This window comes from Gymnoscopelus microlampas (genome assembly GCF_963454915.1).
Source record: "Gymnoscopelus microlampas genome assembly, chromosome: 2".
In the NCBI taxonomy this organism is placed as follows: domain Eukaryota; kingdom Metazoa; phylum Chordata; class Actinopteri; order Myctophiformes; family Myctophidae; genus Gymnoscopelus; species Gymnoscopelus microlampas.
Window position 1 is genome coordinate 60,093,842 of NC_139939.1, and position 14,413 is coordinate 60,108,254.

The 14,413-nt window shown below is 38.3% G+C and overlaps 1 protein-coding gene across 1 annotated transcript; it reads left to right on the plus strand.

Moving 5' to 3' along the window:
• Positions 1-1,566: 1,566 nt before the first annotated feature.
• snrpb2 (small nuclear ribonucleoprotein polypeptide B2) lies at positions 1,567-9,581 on the plus strand. The gene is made up of 7 exons (XM_084074999.1): positions 1,567-1,617; positions 2,797-2,865; positions 3,097-3,269; positions 4,984-5,121; positions 5,973-6,008; positions 7,934-8,022; positions 8,630-9,581. Exons 2-7 carry the CDS (start codon positions 2,802-2,804, stop codon positions 8,787-8,789), a joined length of 660 nt encoding a protein of 219 aa, XP_083931125.1. The 5' UTR covers positions 1,567-1,617; positions 2,797-2,801; the 3' UTR covers positions 8,790-9,581.
• The last annotated feature ends 4,832 nt before the right edge of the window (positions 9,582-14,413 follow it).

Sequence of the window (14,413 nt, forward strand, 5' to 3'; positions counted from 1 at the left end):
AAACACATTCATTACTTTTTCCAGGACCGAGGACATAAGGTAGTGTTTAGTGCCGTGTGTTTCTTACTGTCAGGCAGCCTGCTGTTAGCCCTGACACATGACTGTCACATATTATAGCAGTGGTTCTCACATTTTTTCATGTCAAGGACCCCCAAATTGACACTTATTAGCCCGTGGACCCCATTTCAAAAGATATACCAGATATGACCCCCACAAGAGAAGATTTTTTACGGCTCTAGCAGTGATTCTCAACCATTTTAATTTCAAGGACCCCCAGTTTGACATGCATTAGGGTACGGACCCCCATTTAATGGTATTTCTATCACTTGGACCGCAATTTATATTGTAAAATCTATGTCAATTTAACTCTGAGAGTGTACAAATGGAACGGGTCCATTTGGTTCCCTTTGTACACTCTCAGAGTTACAGACCCATAAGGGTCCATTTGGTGCCTAAATTAGGCACCTAGATTAGGCTAATCTATCATTTAGCTGGGGACCCCCTGGAACTCCCTCAAGGACCCCTGGGGGTCCCCGGACCCCACTTTGAGAACCAATGTATTATATGACTAGTCATGGATGAGCTTCAAAATAGTGTGTGCACTTTCTCCTTTCTTGGTCCGTACATCTATATAAACGTTCAAATTTCAAGTATAAAGTACTGACCTTATGCCTGCGGATGTTATAATTGTGTACGGGCACTCAGAAGTATCCGTATCTTCAGTATTGTTCAATAAAAAGCATTTTACACCGAGCGATGGTCATTTTCTCCGCGTTCTCTCCACGTGACCCTATCGGTTAGGAGGTGTATTGCACTCTGATACATATGAAATCATAATGAGAAAATAGGCACTGATCTGATTAAAATGCTTTTTATTGAACAATACGGAAGATACTGGTTCTTCTGAGGACCCGTAAACAATTCTAACATCCGTGACCATGAGTTAAACACTTTATATTTGAAATATGAACGTTTATGTAGATGTAAGGAGCAAAAAGGGAGAAAGCACAAACACTATTTTGAAGATCATCCATGACGGTCAGTCATAACGGTCAGGGCTATCTTTTACCAAAATAATGTATATATTTATTTAAACATTGAGTAGTGAAGTGAAGTCAAATTATTATTATTATTATTATTATTATTATTATTATTATTATTATTATTATTATTATTATTATTATTATTATTATTATTATTATTATTATTATCATATAAATGTGTCGTGTAGAAAAATAAGGCAAAAATCCAACCTGTGCTAACCAGAGAAAATTATAACTAATTTACTAATTACTAACTATTAACTAATATTAATAATTGTTGACTTGAATTAATCCACAGTTTAAATAATATAACTTATAATAAAATGTCTTATAATAATATGTCTTGCTATGAGCAGCACTAAGTTAAAGTAACTTTAATAAAACGTTAATTTAAAATGTAGTATCCTATCTGTTGTTGCAGCTGCTACTCCCAGCCTGTAGAGGTCAGTAAAGAGACGCTGTATTCAGTTATTAAACAAACAGATTACTGCGTTTCCGTTTCCGGTTAGTTCTTACCAGAAACGGAAACGCGTGTAGTCCACAGTGTTCAGTAGAAGTGTGTTTTGGAGGAGAGGTGAGTTACATACAAACTCATAACATTATTATTATTCCACACATAAATACACACTTGTATGTTCATAACGCTTCATTATTAATGCTTCATAATGTCTTTATAAATGTTTTATAAATCACGTGGTTGGTTATTTATGAATGAATGAGTGAGTTGTAATGTTAGCCAGCAGGTAGCATGTTATAGTAGCCATGGATCACATGACGCTGACGTCATGGAGCAACTTGTTCCTGCTGTTTGTGCTTTCTCCATTTACAGGCCGTACATCTACATAAACGTTCATATTTACAATATAAAGTGTTGACCTCATGGCCACGGATGTACAATCATGTACGGGTCCTCAGGAAAACCCGTATTTTGTGTATTGTCCAATGAAAAGCATTTTAATCCGATCGGTGGCCATTTTCTCTGAATTACCTTCATATGCTTTCAACCACGTGCCCCTATCGGGTTTGGAGGTGTATTGCACTCTGATATACGTTATAACTCTATGAAAATATGGCCGCCGATCGGATTAAAATGCTTTTTTATTGAACAATACGTAAGATACGGGTACTTCTGAGGACCAATATATGATTATAACATCCGTGGCCATGAGGTAAACACGTTATATTGTAAATGTGAACGTTTATGTAGATTTATGGACTGTAAAATGGAGAAAGTACAAACACTAGGTTGAAGTTCCGCCATGACTCTAATGATAGTCATGTTTCAGGGCTAGCATGTTAGCTGCTGTTTAGCTAGGCTAACGTTGCTAATGAATGAATGAAGCTAACTACTGTTCGGATCAGTGGTGGAAAGTAACTAAGTACATGTACTCAAGTACTGTATTTAAGCAGTGGTGGAAGAAGTACTCAGATGTTCTTTTGAGTAAAAGTACAAAAGTATTGGCATCGAAATGTACTTAAAGTACCAAAGGTAAAAGTACTCATTGTGCAGAATGCCCCATTTCACGTTTTGAAGTGTATAACAATCTTTTGAAAATAGCAGATCTACAAGCTTGCGACGCATTGTGAGCTTGTAGATCTCTGTGAGTAATCTCTTATTTTCAAATAGCCAAAATGTGAAGGGGCTGAAGTGGTTAATGCATGTTTTGTGATCATTAATAAAAATCTACAAAGTAACTAGTAACTAAAGTTTTCTAGTAATTGTAATGGAGTATAATTTCCTCTCTGTCCACAGTCATCATGGACATCAGACCCAACCACACCATTTATATCAACAATCTAAATGACAAGATCAAGAAAGACGGTAAGAACGTGGATGGATTTATCATTTCATACTTTGGCTTTAAAAAAAATAGCAGATCTACAAGCTCATAGAGCCGCACTGTAAGCTTGTAGATCTGCTATTTTTGAAAAATCGTGAAAGTTTGTGCACAGCTTTAAATGTATATATATATATATATATATATATATAAACAATGTATTTTTAAAGCAATAATTTTTAACTCTGTGTGTGTGTGTGTGTTTCCTCGTCCAGAGCTGAAGCGGTCGCTGTACGCTCTGTTCTCTCAGTTCGGGCAGATCCTGGACATCGTGGCTCTGAAGACGCCGGCCATGAGGGGGCAGGCCTTCGTGGTGTTCAAGGAGCTGGCCGCCGCTACCAACGCCCTGAGACAACTGCAGGGTTTCCCCTTCTACAACAAGCCTATGGTACGACGTTAGCATGTAGCGTGATGGTTAATAGGTCTACAACAAGCCTATGGTACGACGTTAGCATGTAGCGTGATGATTAATAGTTCTACAACAAGCCTATGGTACGACGTTAGCATGTAGCGTGATGATTAATAGTTCTACAACAAGCCTATGGTACGTACGACGTTAGCATGTAGCGTGATGGTTGATAGTTCTACAACAAGCCTATGGTACGACGTTAGCATGCAGCGTGATGGTTAATAGTTCTACAACAAGCCTATGGTACGTACGACGTTAGCATGTAGCGTGATGGTTGATAGTTCTACAACAAGCCTATGGTACGACGTTAGCATGCAGCGTGATGGTTGATAGTTCTACAACAAGCCTATGGTACGACGTTAGCATGCAGCGTGATGGTTAATAGTTCTACAACAAGCCTATGGTACGACGTTAGCATGCAGCGTGATGGTTAGTAGTTCTACAACAAGCCTATGGTACGATGTTAGCATGTAGCGTGACGGTTAATAGTTCTACAACAAGCCTATGGTACGACGTTAGCATGTAGCATGACGGTTAATAGTTATACAACAAGCCTATGGTACGACGTTAGCATGTAGCGTGATGGTTAATAGTTCTGCAACAAGCCTATGGTACGACGTTAGCATGTAGCGTGATGGTTAATAGTTCTACAACAAGCCTATGGTACGACGTTAGCATGTAGCGTGATGGTTAATAGTTCTACAACAACCCTATGGTACGACGTTAGCATGTAGCATGACGGTTAATAGTTCTACAACAAGCCTATGGTACGACGTTAGCATGTAGCATGACGGTTAATAGTTCTACAACAAGCCTATGGTACGACGTTAGCATGTAGCATGACGGTTAATAGTTCTACAACAAGCCTATGGTACGACGTTAGCATGTAGCATGACGGTTAATAGTTCTACAACAAGCCTATGGTACGACGTTAGCATGTAGCATGACGGTTAATAGTTATACAACAAGCCTATGGTACGACGTTAGCATGTAGCATGACGGTTAATAGTTCTACAACAAGCCTATGGTACGACGTTAGCATGTAGCATGACGGTTAATAGTTCTACAACAAGCCTATGGTACGACGTTAGCATGTAGCATGACGGTCAACTCCACTTAAATAATAATGTTTATAATATTGTTCCAGAGGATCCAGTATGCTAAGACAGACTCTGAGGTTTATAATAATGTGCATAATGATGTTTATAATAATTATAATGTTCCAGAGGATTCAGTATGCTAAGACAGACTCTGAGGTTTATAATGATGTTTATAATAATTATAATGTTCCAGAGGATTCAGTATGCTAAGACAGACTCTGAGGTTTATAATGATGTTTATAATAATGTGCATAATGATGTTTATAATAATGTGCATAATGATGTTTATAATGATGTTTATAATAATTATAATGTTCCAGAGGATTCAGTATGCTAAGACAGACTCTGAGGTTTATAATAATGTTTATAATGATGTTTATAATGATGTTTATAATGTTTATAATGTTCCAGAGGATCCAGTATGCTAAGACAGACTCTGAGGTTTATAATAATGTTTATAATGATGTGTATAATGATGTTTATAATAATTATAATGTTCCAGAGGATTCAGTATGCTAAGACAGACTCTGAGGTTTATAATAATGTGTATAATGATGTTTATAATGATGTTTATAATGTTTATAATGTTCCAGAGGATTCAGTATGCTAAGACAGACTCTGAGGTGATCTCCAAGATGAGAGGAACGTACGGAGACAAAGACAAGAAGAAAGAGAAGAAGAAGAAAGCTCTAGAACTATCCACCAACGTCGCCAAGAAACCAGCCGTGCCAGTGAGTCATACATACATCCACTAGGGGTGTGACTGCCGACACACTCATTTCACGATACGATACGATACTGGGCTCACAACTTCGATACGATTTCGATACGATACACACCTTTTTTATTATGAAAATATATGGGGGAGAAAAAAAGCAAATGCAAACAAATAATTCTGTTTTTGCATTATTCAGACATGCAAACTTGTAGCTTTTCAGCTACAATAGCCGTTTTGAATCCAAATAGGGCAATAATGTGACACCTGACCCCAAAAAAAACCCAACATGTTGTCACTCTTTTCACCTCGGGGCTGTTTGCATGCCTGATTTATTATGATTGTAAAAAAATATATGTTTTCTCAAAACGATATTTTTTGTTTCCAAAACGATACATATCGTCACGAAAACCGGAAACGGGGCGGACCGGAAACGAAATAATACTGTTTCCGGTTTTTGTCCCGCCTCCGTTTCCTGTCTAGTGATCAACTTTGGAAGCCATTATCTCTTGTTGTTTTGCTCTCCGCATCCTCCACTCTAACATTTTCGCCTCGTTCTTCAAAATGGAGGATCGGCTCGCGGCGTGGTTTTCAGCGTTTTGTTCCGTCGGTCCCGTGTTTGTGTCGAACCAAATGAACGCGGATTTTAAACGGATTTAGCGGGGGCTATGGCGGAATCAAAAAAACAAAAAAGGACAAAAAAAGCTTGGCACTACGTTGGACGTTCTGAGATTAGCCGTTGGCGGCGGATGTGTTAATGATACACACAGACCCTTCTTTACTTCTATAAAGCTGTGATGTGAGCATAATGAACGTCTACATGTTGTGTCATAATGAACTCTTTGTCTTTGTTCTCCACGTCTCCAGGGATCGAACAGCCAGACTCACACGCCTCCTGAAAAGGTAAAGTGCTTATATGTCACGATATACCGCTGGTTTTATGAAGCTGCATTTATCATTCATTAAACTGGTTTTATAAAGCTTCATTTACCATTCATTAAACTGGTTTTATGAAGCTTCATTTACTATTCACCATTGAGACCTGAAGCCGATTCTACATGTCTCCTAAATCTCAACAGTTTTCTCAAAATCGTATGTTTCTATATCAGTGGTGCTCAACTTTTTCATGTCAAGGACCCCCAAAATGATATGTATTTGGCCGCCGACCCCCATCAAAATATTTTGTTCCAGGGACCCCCCAGAAGCAAAGACTTGAGTTAAAAATGTTCGCTTTAAATATATATATATTCAAAGATTTGCACACATTTTCACGATTTTTCAAAAATAGCAGATCTACAAGCTCATAGCGCGGCACTCGGTGCCGCGCTATGAGTTTGTAGATCTGCTATTTTTGAATAGCCCAAACTGTAAAATAATGCTTTTTAGCTCAAATCTAAAAATGACACAGTTCCAGGTCAGTGGGTGGTTGGGAAGGTGTTTAGGCTCAGGGCTCAGACATCTAAATATCTCTTTCATCCACTGATCTCCTGAATGACATTATAACTTTACAGTACCGTACATTTATGGCTTATTATTATGTTATGTAAATATGTCAATATTTACCCATAAAGAAACAGTTTGTTTGATCGATTGATTGATTTTTTTATTAGGCAAAAGAATGTAAAACAACACAGTTACATTTATAATACTTTTTGTCTAAAAGGTCCGGCCAAAAAAGTCCTTGCGGGCTTGTTTCCGTTGGGGTCCTTGAATGAATTTCATAGACATATATAGTAGCAACCAAACAGTTCAAATATCAACATAAAAATACAGAGAAAAAATGTCACTATGTACAAAAAAAAAGCAGCATGAAAAAAAAAAAATATATACGAAAAAAAAGCATGAAGAATAAATATATATACAAAAAAAAGCGGAGGGGGTCGTCTGTCTACCGCGTTGGTTCTCAAAGTGGGGTCCGGGGACCCCCAGGGGTACCTGAGGGGGTTCCAGGGGGTCCCCAGCTAAATGATGGACAGGAACCAAATGGACCCTTATGAGTCTGTAACTCTAAGAGTGTACAAATGGAACCAAATGGACCCTAACGGGTCCATTTGGTTCCATTTGTACACTCTCAGAGTTAAATTAACATTGGTTTTACAATGTGAATTGGGGTCGCAGAGGTATAAATGCCATTAAATGGGGGTCCGTAGCCCTAATGCATGTTAAACTGGGGGTCCTTGAAATTAAAATAGTTGAGAATCACTGCAAGAGAGCTGTAAAAACCTTCTCTTATGGGGGTCCCTCGCACGTCTTTTCAAATGGGGGTCCGCGGGCTAATAAGTGTCAATTTGGGGGTCCTTGACTTGAAAAAGTTTGAGAACCACTGGTCTACCGGGAAACTGGTACTAGCTCCTCTTATGTCTCGGGGAAAACTTGACAGAATATCAGTTTCCATTATAGGACAGATTGAAAATTATTCTCTAGCTATGAGCTTGTAGATCTGCTATTTTTGAATAGCCAAATACATATCATTTTTGAGAGCCACTGATATTACAGCAACATACGTTTTTTTTCAAAAACAGAAGACATTAGAAGGCATTTATAGAATCCCCTCAGAAGCAAAGATTTGAGTTACAAATGTTCGCTTTTAAAAAAATGATATATTCAAATATTTGCACACATTTTCCACATAAAAAAAAGAAATAGCAGATCTACAAGCTCGTAGCGTGGCACTCGGTGCTGCGCTACTAGCTTGTAGATTTGCTATTTTTTTATAAGTCTGAAAATGACAAATTTCTAACATTATTTTAAAAGTAAACGTTAATGATATTATTCATATTATAATACATGTTAATGCCGTTATAATATTATAATATTGTCTTCCTCAGGTTCCTGACAACCCGCCCAACTACATCCTGTTCCTTAGCAACCTGCCAGAAGAGACCAATGAGATGATGCTCTCCATGCTGTTCAACCAGTAAGATTCATTTATGTTAATGAGATGATGTTCTCCATGCTGTTCAACCAGTAAGATTCATTTATGTTAATGAGATGATGCTCTCCATGCTGTTCAACCAGTAAGATTCATTTATGTGAATTATAAGGCCGTTTCAATTCATTTCCTATGGAATTCACGTGTTTTGATGAAGCTGACTTGCCTCGCCGCTCTCTGGCTTTCAGTGCAGTTGAAAAAAAGGCTTTAGAAATGTGAGAGAAAAACACCTGCCATGGCTCACTGGACTTGTTTGTTAAAAGTTTGTATACACGTTTGAAGGACCATGACAAAGACTTTTAATGTGTGGTAAAACTGAACGTCATGAAACCTTTAACTGTGTGAGCAGCGGTGGCCTAGTGGTTAGAGGGGCGGCCTTGATACCGGAAGGTCCCTAGTTCGATTCCCCAATTCATCACATCAATCATGAATCACCGCTGAATAGCCCTTGAGCAAGGCTTCCATGCAGGGTCCGGCTGGAAACAAGCTTCGTGCTTAGTCCGACACCCTGGGTAAATAACAAACTTTGCTTTGCTTTGAGGGGAAAGGCCTCAAAGGAATGAATGCACTTAAACACCCTGTTTTTTCCCAGGTTCCCCGGCTTCAAAGAGGTGCGTCTGGTCCCCGGCAAACACGACATCTCCTTCGTGGAATTCGAGAGCGACGGACAGGCGGGCGTGGCCAAGGACGCCTTACAGGGCTTCAGGATCACGGCCACCTGCGCCATGAAGATCACCTACGCCAAGAAATAGTTCCTTCTGCCTGAACCAGGAAATATAGTTCCCCCTGCGTTCTAGCGTTCCAGCTGAACCAGTGTAAGGAACTCAGAGACTCTGACTTAGAGACGTCTGCGTTTGAACCCATTAGGACCGGGAACGCATCTGTGTGTCGTTTTAACATTTCTTTGGGCTGTTCAGAAATAGCAGATCTACAAGCTCATACCGCGGCACTCTGTGATTTTTGAAAAATCGTTATTTTTGCAAATCTTTGAATATATATATATACATTTTTTAAAGTGAACATTTTTGCTTTGCTTCATGGGGGGTCCCTGGAACAAAATATTTTGAGATGGGGGGGGGGGGACGACGACAAATAATATCATTTTGGGGGTCCTTGACATGAAAAAGTTTGAGAGCCACTGATATTATAGCAACATACGTTTTTTTTCTTCAAAAAACTGTTAGGATTTAGAAGACATTTGTAGAATCCCCCAGAAGCAAAGATTTGAGTTACAAATGGTCGCTTTAAAAAAAATATATATATATATTTTCCCCCCAAAAAATGCAGATCTACGAGCCCAAAGAAATTAAAAAATAAATACACAGATGCGTTCCCGGTCTTAACTCTTAATGGGTTAAATTCCCTTTTTTTTTAATTCTATAAAACGATGCAGGATTTATTTTCCTGGAGGTTTGTTTGTTTGTTTTCATTTTTTTCATGAGTCGTCATTGAGCCGTTGAAAGAGATAACGTTTTGACCTCCCGTTTTTTATTTTGTTTTAGTTTTTTTGTAAGAATGGATAATAAAAGGCTTTTGTGTAATTTGTTGAGTTTATTGTTATGTTGTCTCCTGGCATCTTCACCGGGCCCCCACAGCCGTGACATTCCTGGAAGTATTTTGAAATTAAAAATCAGCGGTTCCGGTAGGATATACAAAGGAGACTCTTTGTGTCTCCTACCGGAACCGCTGCTGGTCATCAAATTATTGTCTCAGGAATGAGACAAAATATATAAAATATCCATGAATTCAAGTCTCCATGGGGTGAGTAATACATAGGGAAAAAAAGTCATTTTTAACATGGGTGAACTATCCCTTTAAACCCAGAAACTTCCATAACCTGAACCTTTACAGCATTGGTTCTCAAAGTGGGGTCAGGGGACCCCCAGGGGTACTTGAGGGGGTTCCAGGGGGTCCCCAGCTAAATGATGGATAGGAACCAAATGAACCCTTATGGGTCTGTAACTCTGAGAGTGTACAAATGGACCCTAACGGGTCCATTTGGTTCCATTTGGTCCTTGACATGAAAAAGTTTGAGAAGCACTGCTTTACAGGACTCATGAAATGATCAACCAACCCTGGAGGGTGGAGGTACGTCGTTAAACAAGTGTTTTTATGTTTTGCTGCTTAACGTTTTTTTTAAATTGCAAAAACATCTGATCTAGAAGTTGACCCAGAACTCACGTTGGGTTAAGGCGACTACATCCTGAGCAGGTTCTGATGTTAGTAGGCTGTACTACCAGGGGTCCCCAGCTACATCTTTTTAACACAAATCTTCTCTTCTAGGGGCCACAACATTTCCAGATGGGGGTCCGCGGCCTAAATACAAGTCTATTTGGGGAAAAGTTTAGGAGCCACAGCTTTCCATGATGGCACGGTTCACTGTAGGTGAAAAGAGGCCTTAAAGAGTCTTTAAAGAGTCTTTAAAGAGTCTTTAAAGAGTCTTTAAAGAGTCTTAAAGAGCTTTAAAGAGTCTTAAAGAGTCTTAAAGAGCTTTAAAGAGCCTTAAAGGAAAGGAGTTTCATACACAATAGCCCGTCTGCCAAAGATGACCTCTGTCACATCTTTTTGAAATCTGTAATTTCTTATAAACTCTGTATAATTGTAGAAACCTGTACAAAAAGACACTAGGTCTAAAATATGGTGGGCATACATTTGCACGTGCATGAATGTGCACGTCCATTTCAGCGGTCCCAGTTTGGGGGGGGGGGGGGGGGGGATGTGATTCATTGTTGATTACTGAAGTAACTGATCTGTTCTCATGATTTATGTAAGAAGTGATCATCTGAAAAGAGTCATCAGAATGAAATACATATTATTTGATCAGTAATACTCATTAGGCGATCCGTTGGTTATAAAAAATAGATTTATTACAGTGAAAGCATAAAAGCATTTAGTAAAGAATAATAAAGCACAAAGAATGCAGCCTGTCAAATCATGTTAGCTAGGCTGGGACAGAAGGCTGTGATGTGTAGACACCACTAGATGGTGCTACAGTCATCCAAACCTATATATATATATATATATATATATATATATATATATATATATATATATATATATATATATATATATATATATATATATATATATATATATATATATATATATATATATATATATATATATATATATATATATATATATATATATATATATATATATATATATATATATATATATATATATATATATATATATATAGGGGTGCGGGGTTTGTTCAAAAAAGTCCCGGTGGCCTTGTTTCCATTGAGGTCCTTGTTTCAATTCATAGTCATATATAGTGGCACCAACAGTTCAGATATCAACACAAAAAATACAATAAAAAAAATAACACTAAATGTATGTCTAATATCTAATATCTCCCCCGAGCGAGAGCGGTTAAGATGTTGGCTTTCCACGTGGGAGACCCGGGTTCGAATCCCGGGCGTTACATGTACAACGGGAAAACATAATGATACTATATGTACAAACAATGGGGGGGGGGGGTGAGAGTCAAAGCATAAAGGGTGGTCCATGGCATGAAAAGGTTTGAGATCTATGGAAGTATCATATGTTATGCACCAAAAAGTAGCCGATCTACAAGCCCATACATGGTATTAATACATGTTTCAGTACACATAACCAGTGTAGATTTAACACTGAAACATGGTATTAATACATGTTTCAGTACACATAACCAGTGTAGATTTAACACTGAAACATGGTATTAATACATGTTTCAGTACACATAACCAGTGTAGATTTAACACTGAAACATGGTATTAATACATGTTTCAGTACACATAACCAGTGTAGATTTAACACTGAAACATGGTATTAATACATGTATAACTGATACATTGTGACAATGATGATTTCACTACACAACTCTTTCACACATCCAACAGGTAGGGTCAGAACATGAATGGTCAAACCATCCTCTATCAGTCCCTACATTATTATAATAGCCAACACAGTCTTGGTGTCCTCCTCCATTAGGCTGACCAAATCCCCAGAACCTGTAAAAATAAAGAACATTTCATTCATTTCAATACGTTTATAACAATGATTTATTTTCTTTCTTTCTTTCTTTCTTTCTTTCTTTCTTTCTTTATCTCTCCCCTCTCACGTTCTCTCTCGTTCTCTATCTATCTCTCTCTCTCTCTCTCTCTCATAAAGAGGGTTAGGGTTAAAACATTTTAAGTGCAGAACTCCAAAAAGTTAGTGTCTGGCTAGCAGAAAACAGTCTCTCCACCTCGGCAAAACTGAGTCCATTCTTTTTGGGTCAAATGCCAAACTAAAGAAGTCCCCTGGGTTTAAAGTGGTGGTAGGTTAACTGTGAAGTCACAACAAAGGAATCCATTACTTATTTGGGGTGCATTCTGGATAACAAGCCATCAGGAGAGAGTATGGCTCTAAAAGTAGTCTCAAAGGTAAGCCAAAGAACTAAGTTTTTAGGTAGAATATCCAATCTTTTAGACACAAACACCCTAAAAACCCTGGCAGGGGCCCTTGTACAATGTCACTTTGACTATGCGTGTACATCCCGGTACACTGGCATTTCTATGGGCCTAAAGAAAAAACTTCAGACCTCTCAAAATAAATTGGTTAGAGTGATCTTGAAGTTGCATCCTAGAACTCATCTCCTCCATGCTCATTTCACCAGTCTTGGGTGGCTTAGAGTAGAGGAGAGAGTATCCCAGTTTAAAATGTGCTTGGTTCACAAAATTAGAAGTAATGTAGCGCCCAATTACTTCTGTGACTATTTTAACAAGGTCAGTGATACTCACAGCCATTTCACCAGGGGGAGCCCTACTGATTTTAAGCCCTACAAATTTTCCACCAATCTGGGAAAAACATCATTCCTTTACTCAGCAGCAGTTCAATGGAATGATTTGCCTTCCAGCCTCAAATTGACTGGTTCTTTTGACAATTTTAAAATGGCATTAAAGAGATGGTTGGCCATTAACATGATGTAACTTTTAAACAAAAACATTTAGATATTTTTAAAAGTAAAAAAGAGAGAGGGATCTTAGTTTTTGTTTAGTTGATGTTTAGTCTTCTGTTTGTCCTTTTAGAATTTGTAAGTTTTATTTGGCTTTGTTTTATGTTTTTTATGTTATTATATTGTATTGTATTTGTATTGTTGCTCCCTATGTCCCCTTTCCCAAAGGACCACAATTGAAACAAGCCTACGGGCTTTCTTGTGTTTTCTATCCTTTTGAACTGTAATATTCAATAAACTGATCAATCAATCAATCAATCAATCAATCAATCAATCAATATATCTCTCTCTCTCTCTCTCTCTCTCTCTCTCTCTCTCTCTATTAAAGGGACTACACCATGCATTTTTACTTTTCCTTCTTTTTTGTGTGTTTTTGGTCTTCTATCCCAAAAATACCCCAGTTTGAACACTCAGGCTTTCACAGCATATCTGTTTTTTTTTGTAAATTGGTCTCAAAACAGACCAAACTGATTTTCACCGTGACGTCACGTCTGGTACAATCCCTCCTGTTTTTTCAGTTCCAAAAAAAATGCTCCTATATATATATATATATTTTTTTTTAAATTATTATTATTATTTGTTTTAACTTTTTCCACACAGAACCAGGAGATAACATGCATACAAACTGGCTTAATAGCGCCCCGTGCCAAACAGGACAATGTGGTATTGCAGGTGAAAGTGCTTTATAAACCAGAGAGAAGTTAGTTGGAATGAGTATATCTGAGGCTTGATTTAGGCTCAAACATTTTGGGAAAACGTTTGAGGGATATAAACAATATATATTATTACACATATATATATATATTTTTTTTTTATTCATGGTGTAGATCCTTTAATGAAGGTAAAGTCTTACGTTGGTGAGGTCAGTGGAGTTCCATCCATCCACTTAAAGGATCCTTCCTCTTCTCTGTCAGTCAACCCAATCCACACCCACTGGCTGGGAACAACTCTCTCAACAAGGTCCTGGACAGAAAAGCTGCTGGTTACTTAAAGCTACAATCATGAGTTTTATGTCTTCTCCTTGCAACTATAAATGGTAAATGGTGCATTTATATAGCGCCTTTATCCAAAGAGCTTTACATAGATTGTGCATTACATTCACCCATTCACACACACATGGAGGAGGAAACCATGCAAGGCACCAATATGCTCATCAGGAGCAACTAGGGGTTCAGCGTCTTGCTCAAGGACACTTCTACACTAACTCTAGGGGAGCGCTCCAGCCCGGGATCGAACTGGGAACCTGGCGGTTTCCAGTTCACTCTACCCGGCCACTCTACCCCTGAGCCACTGCCGCCCCTCTAAGACACAGGATTTGAACCCGGGTCTCTGGTGTGGGTAACACCAGAACACATAACCTTGTCAACCAGTAGGTTTAGTAGGTAGTGTAGT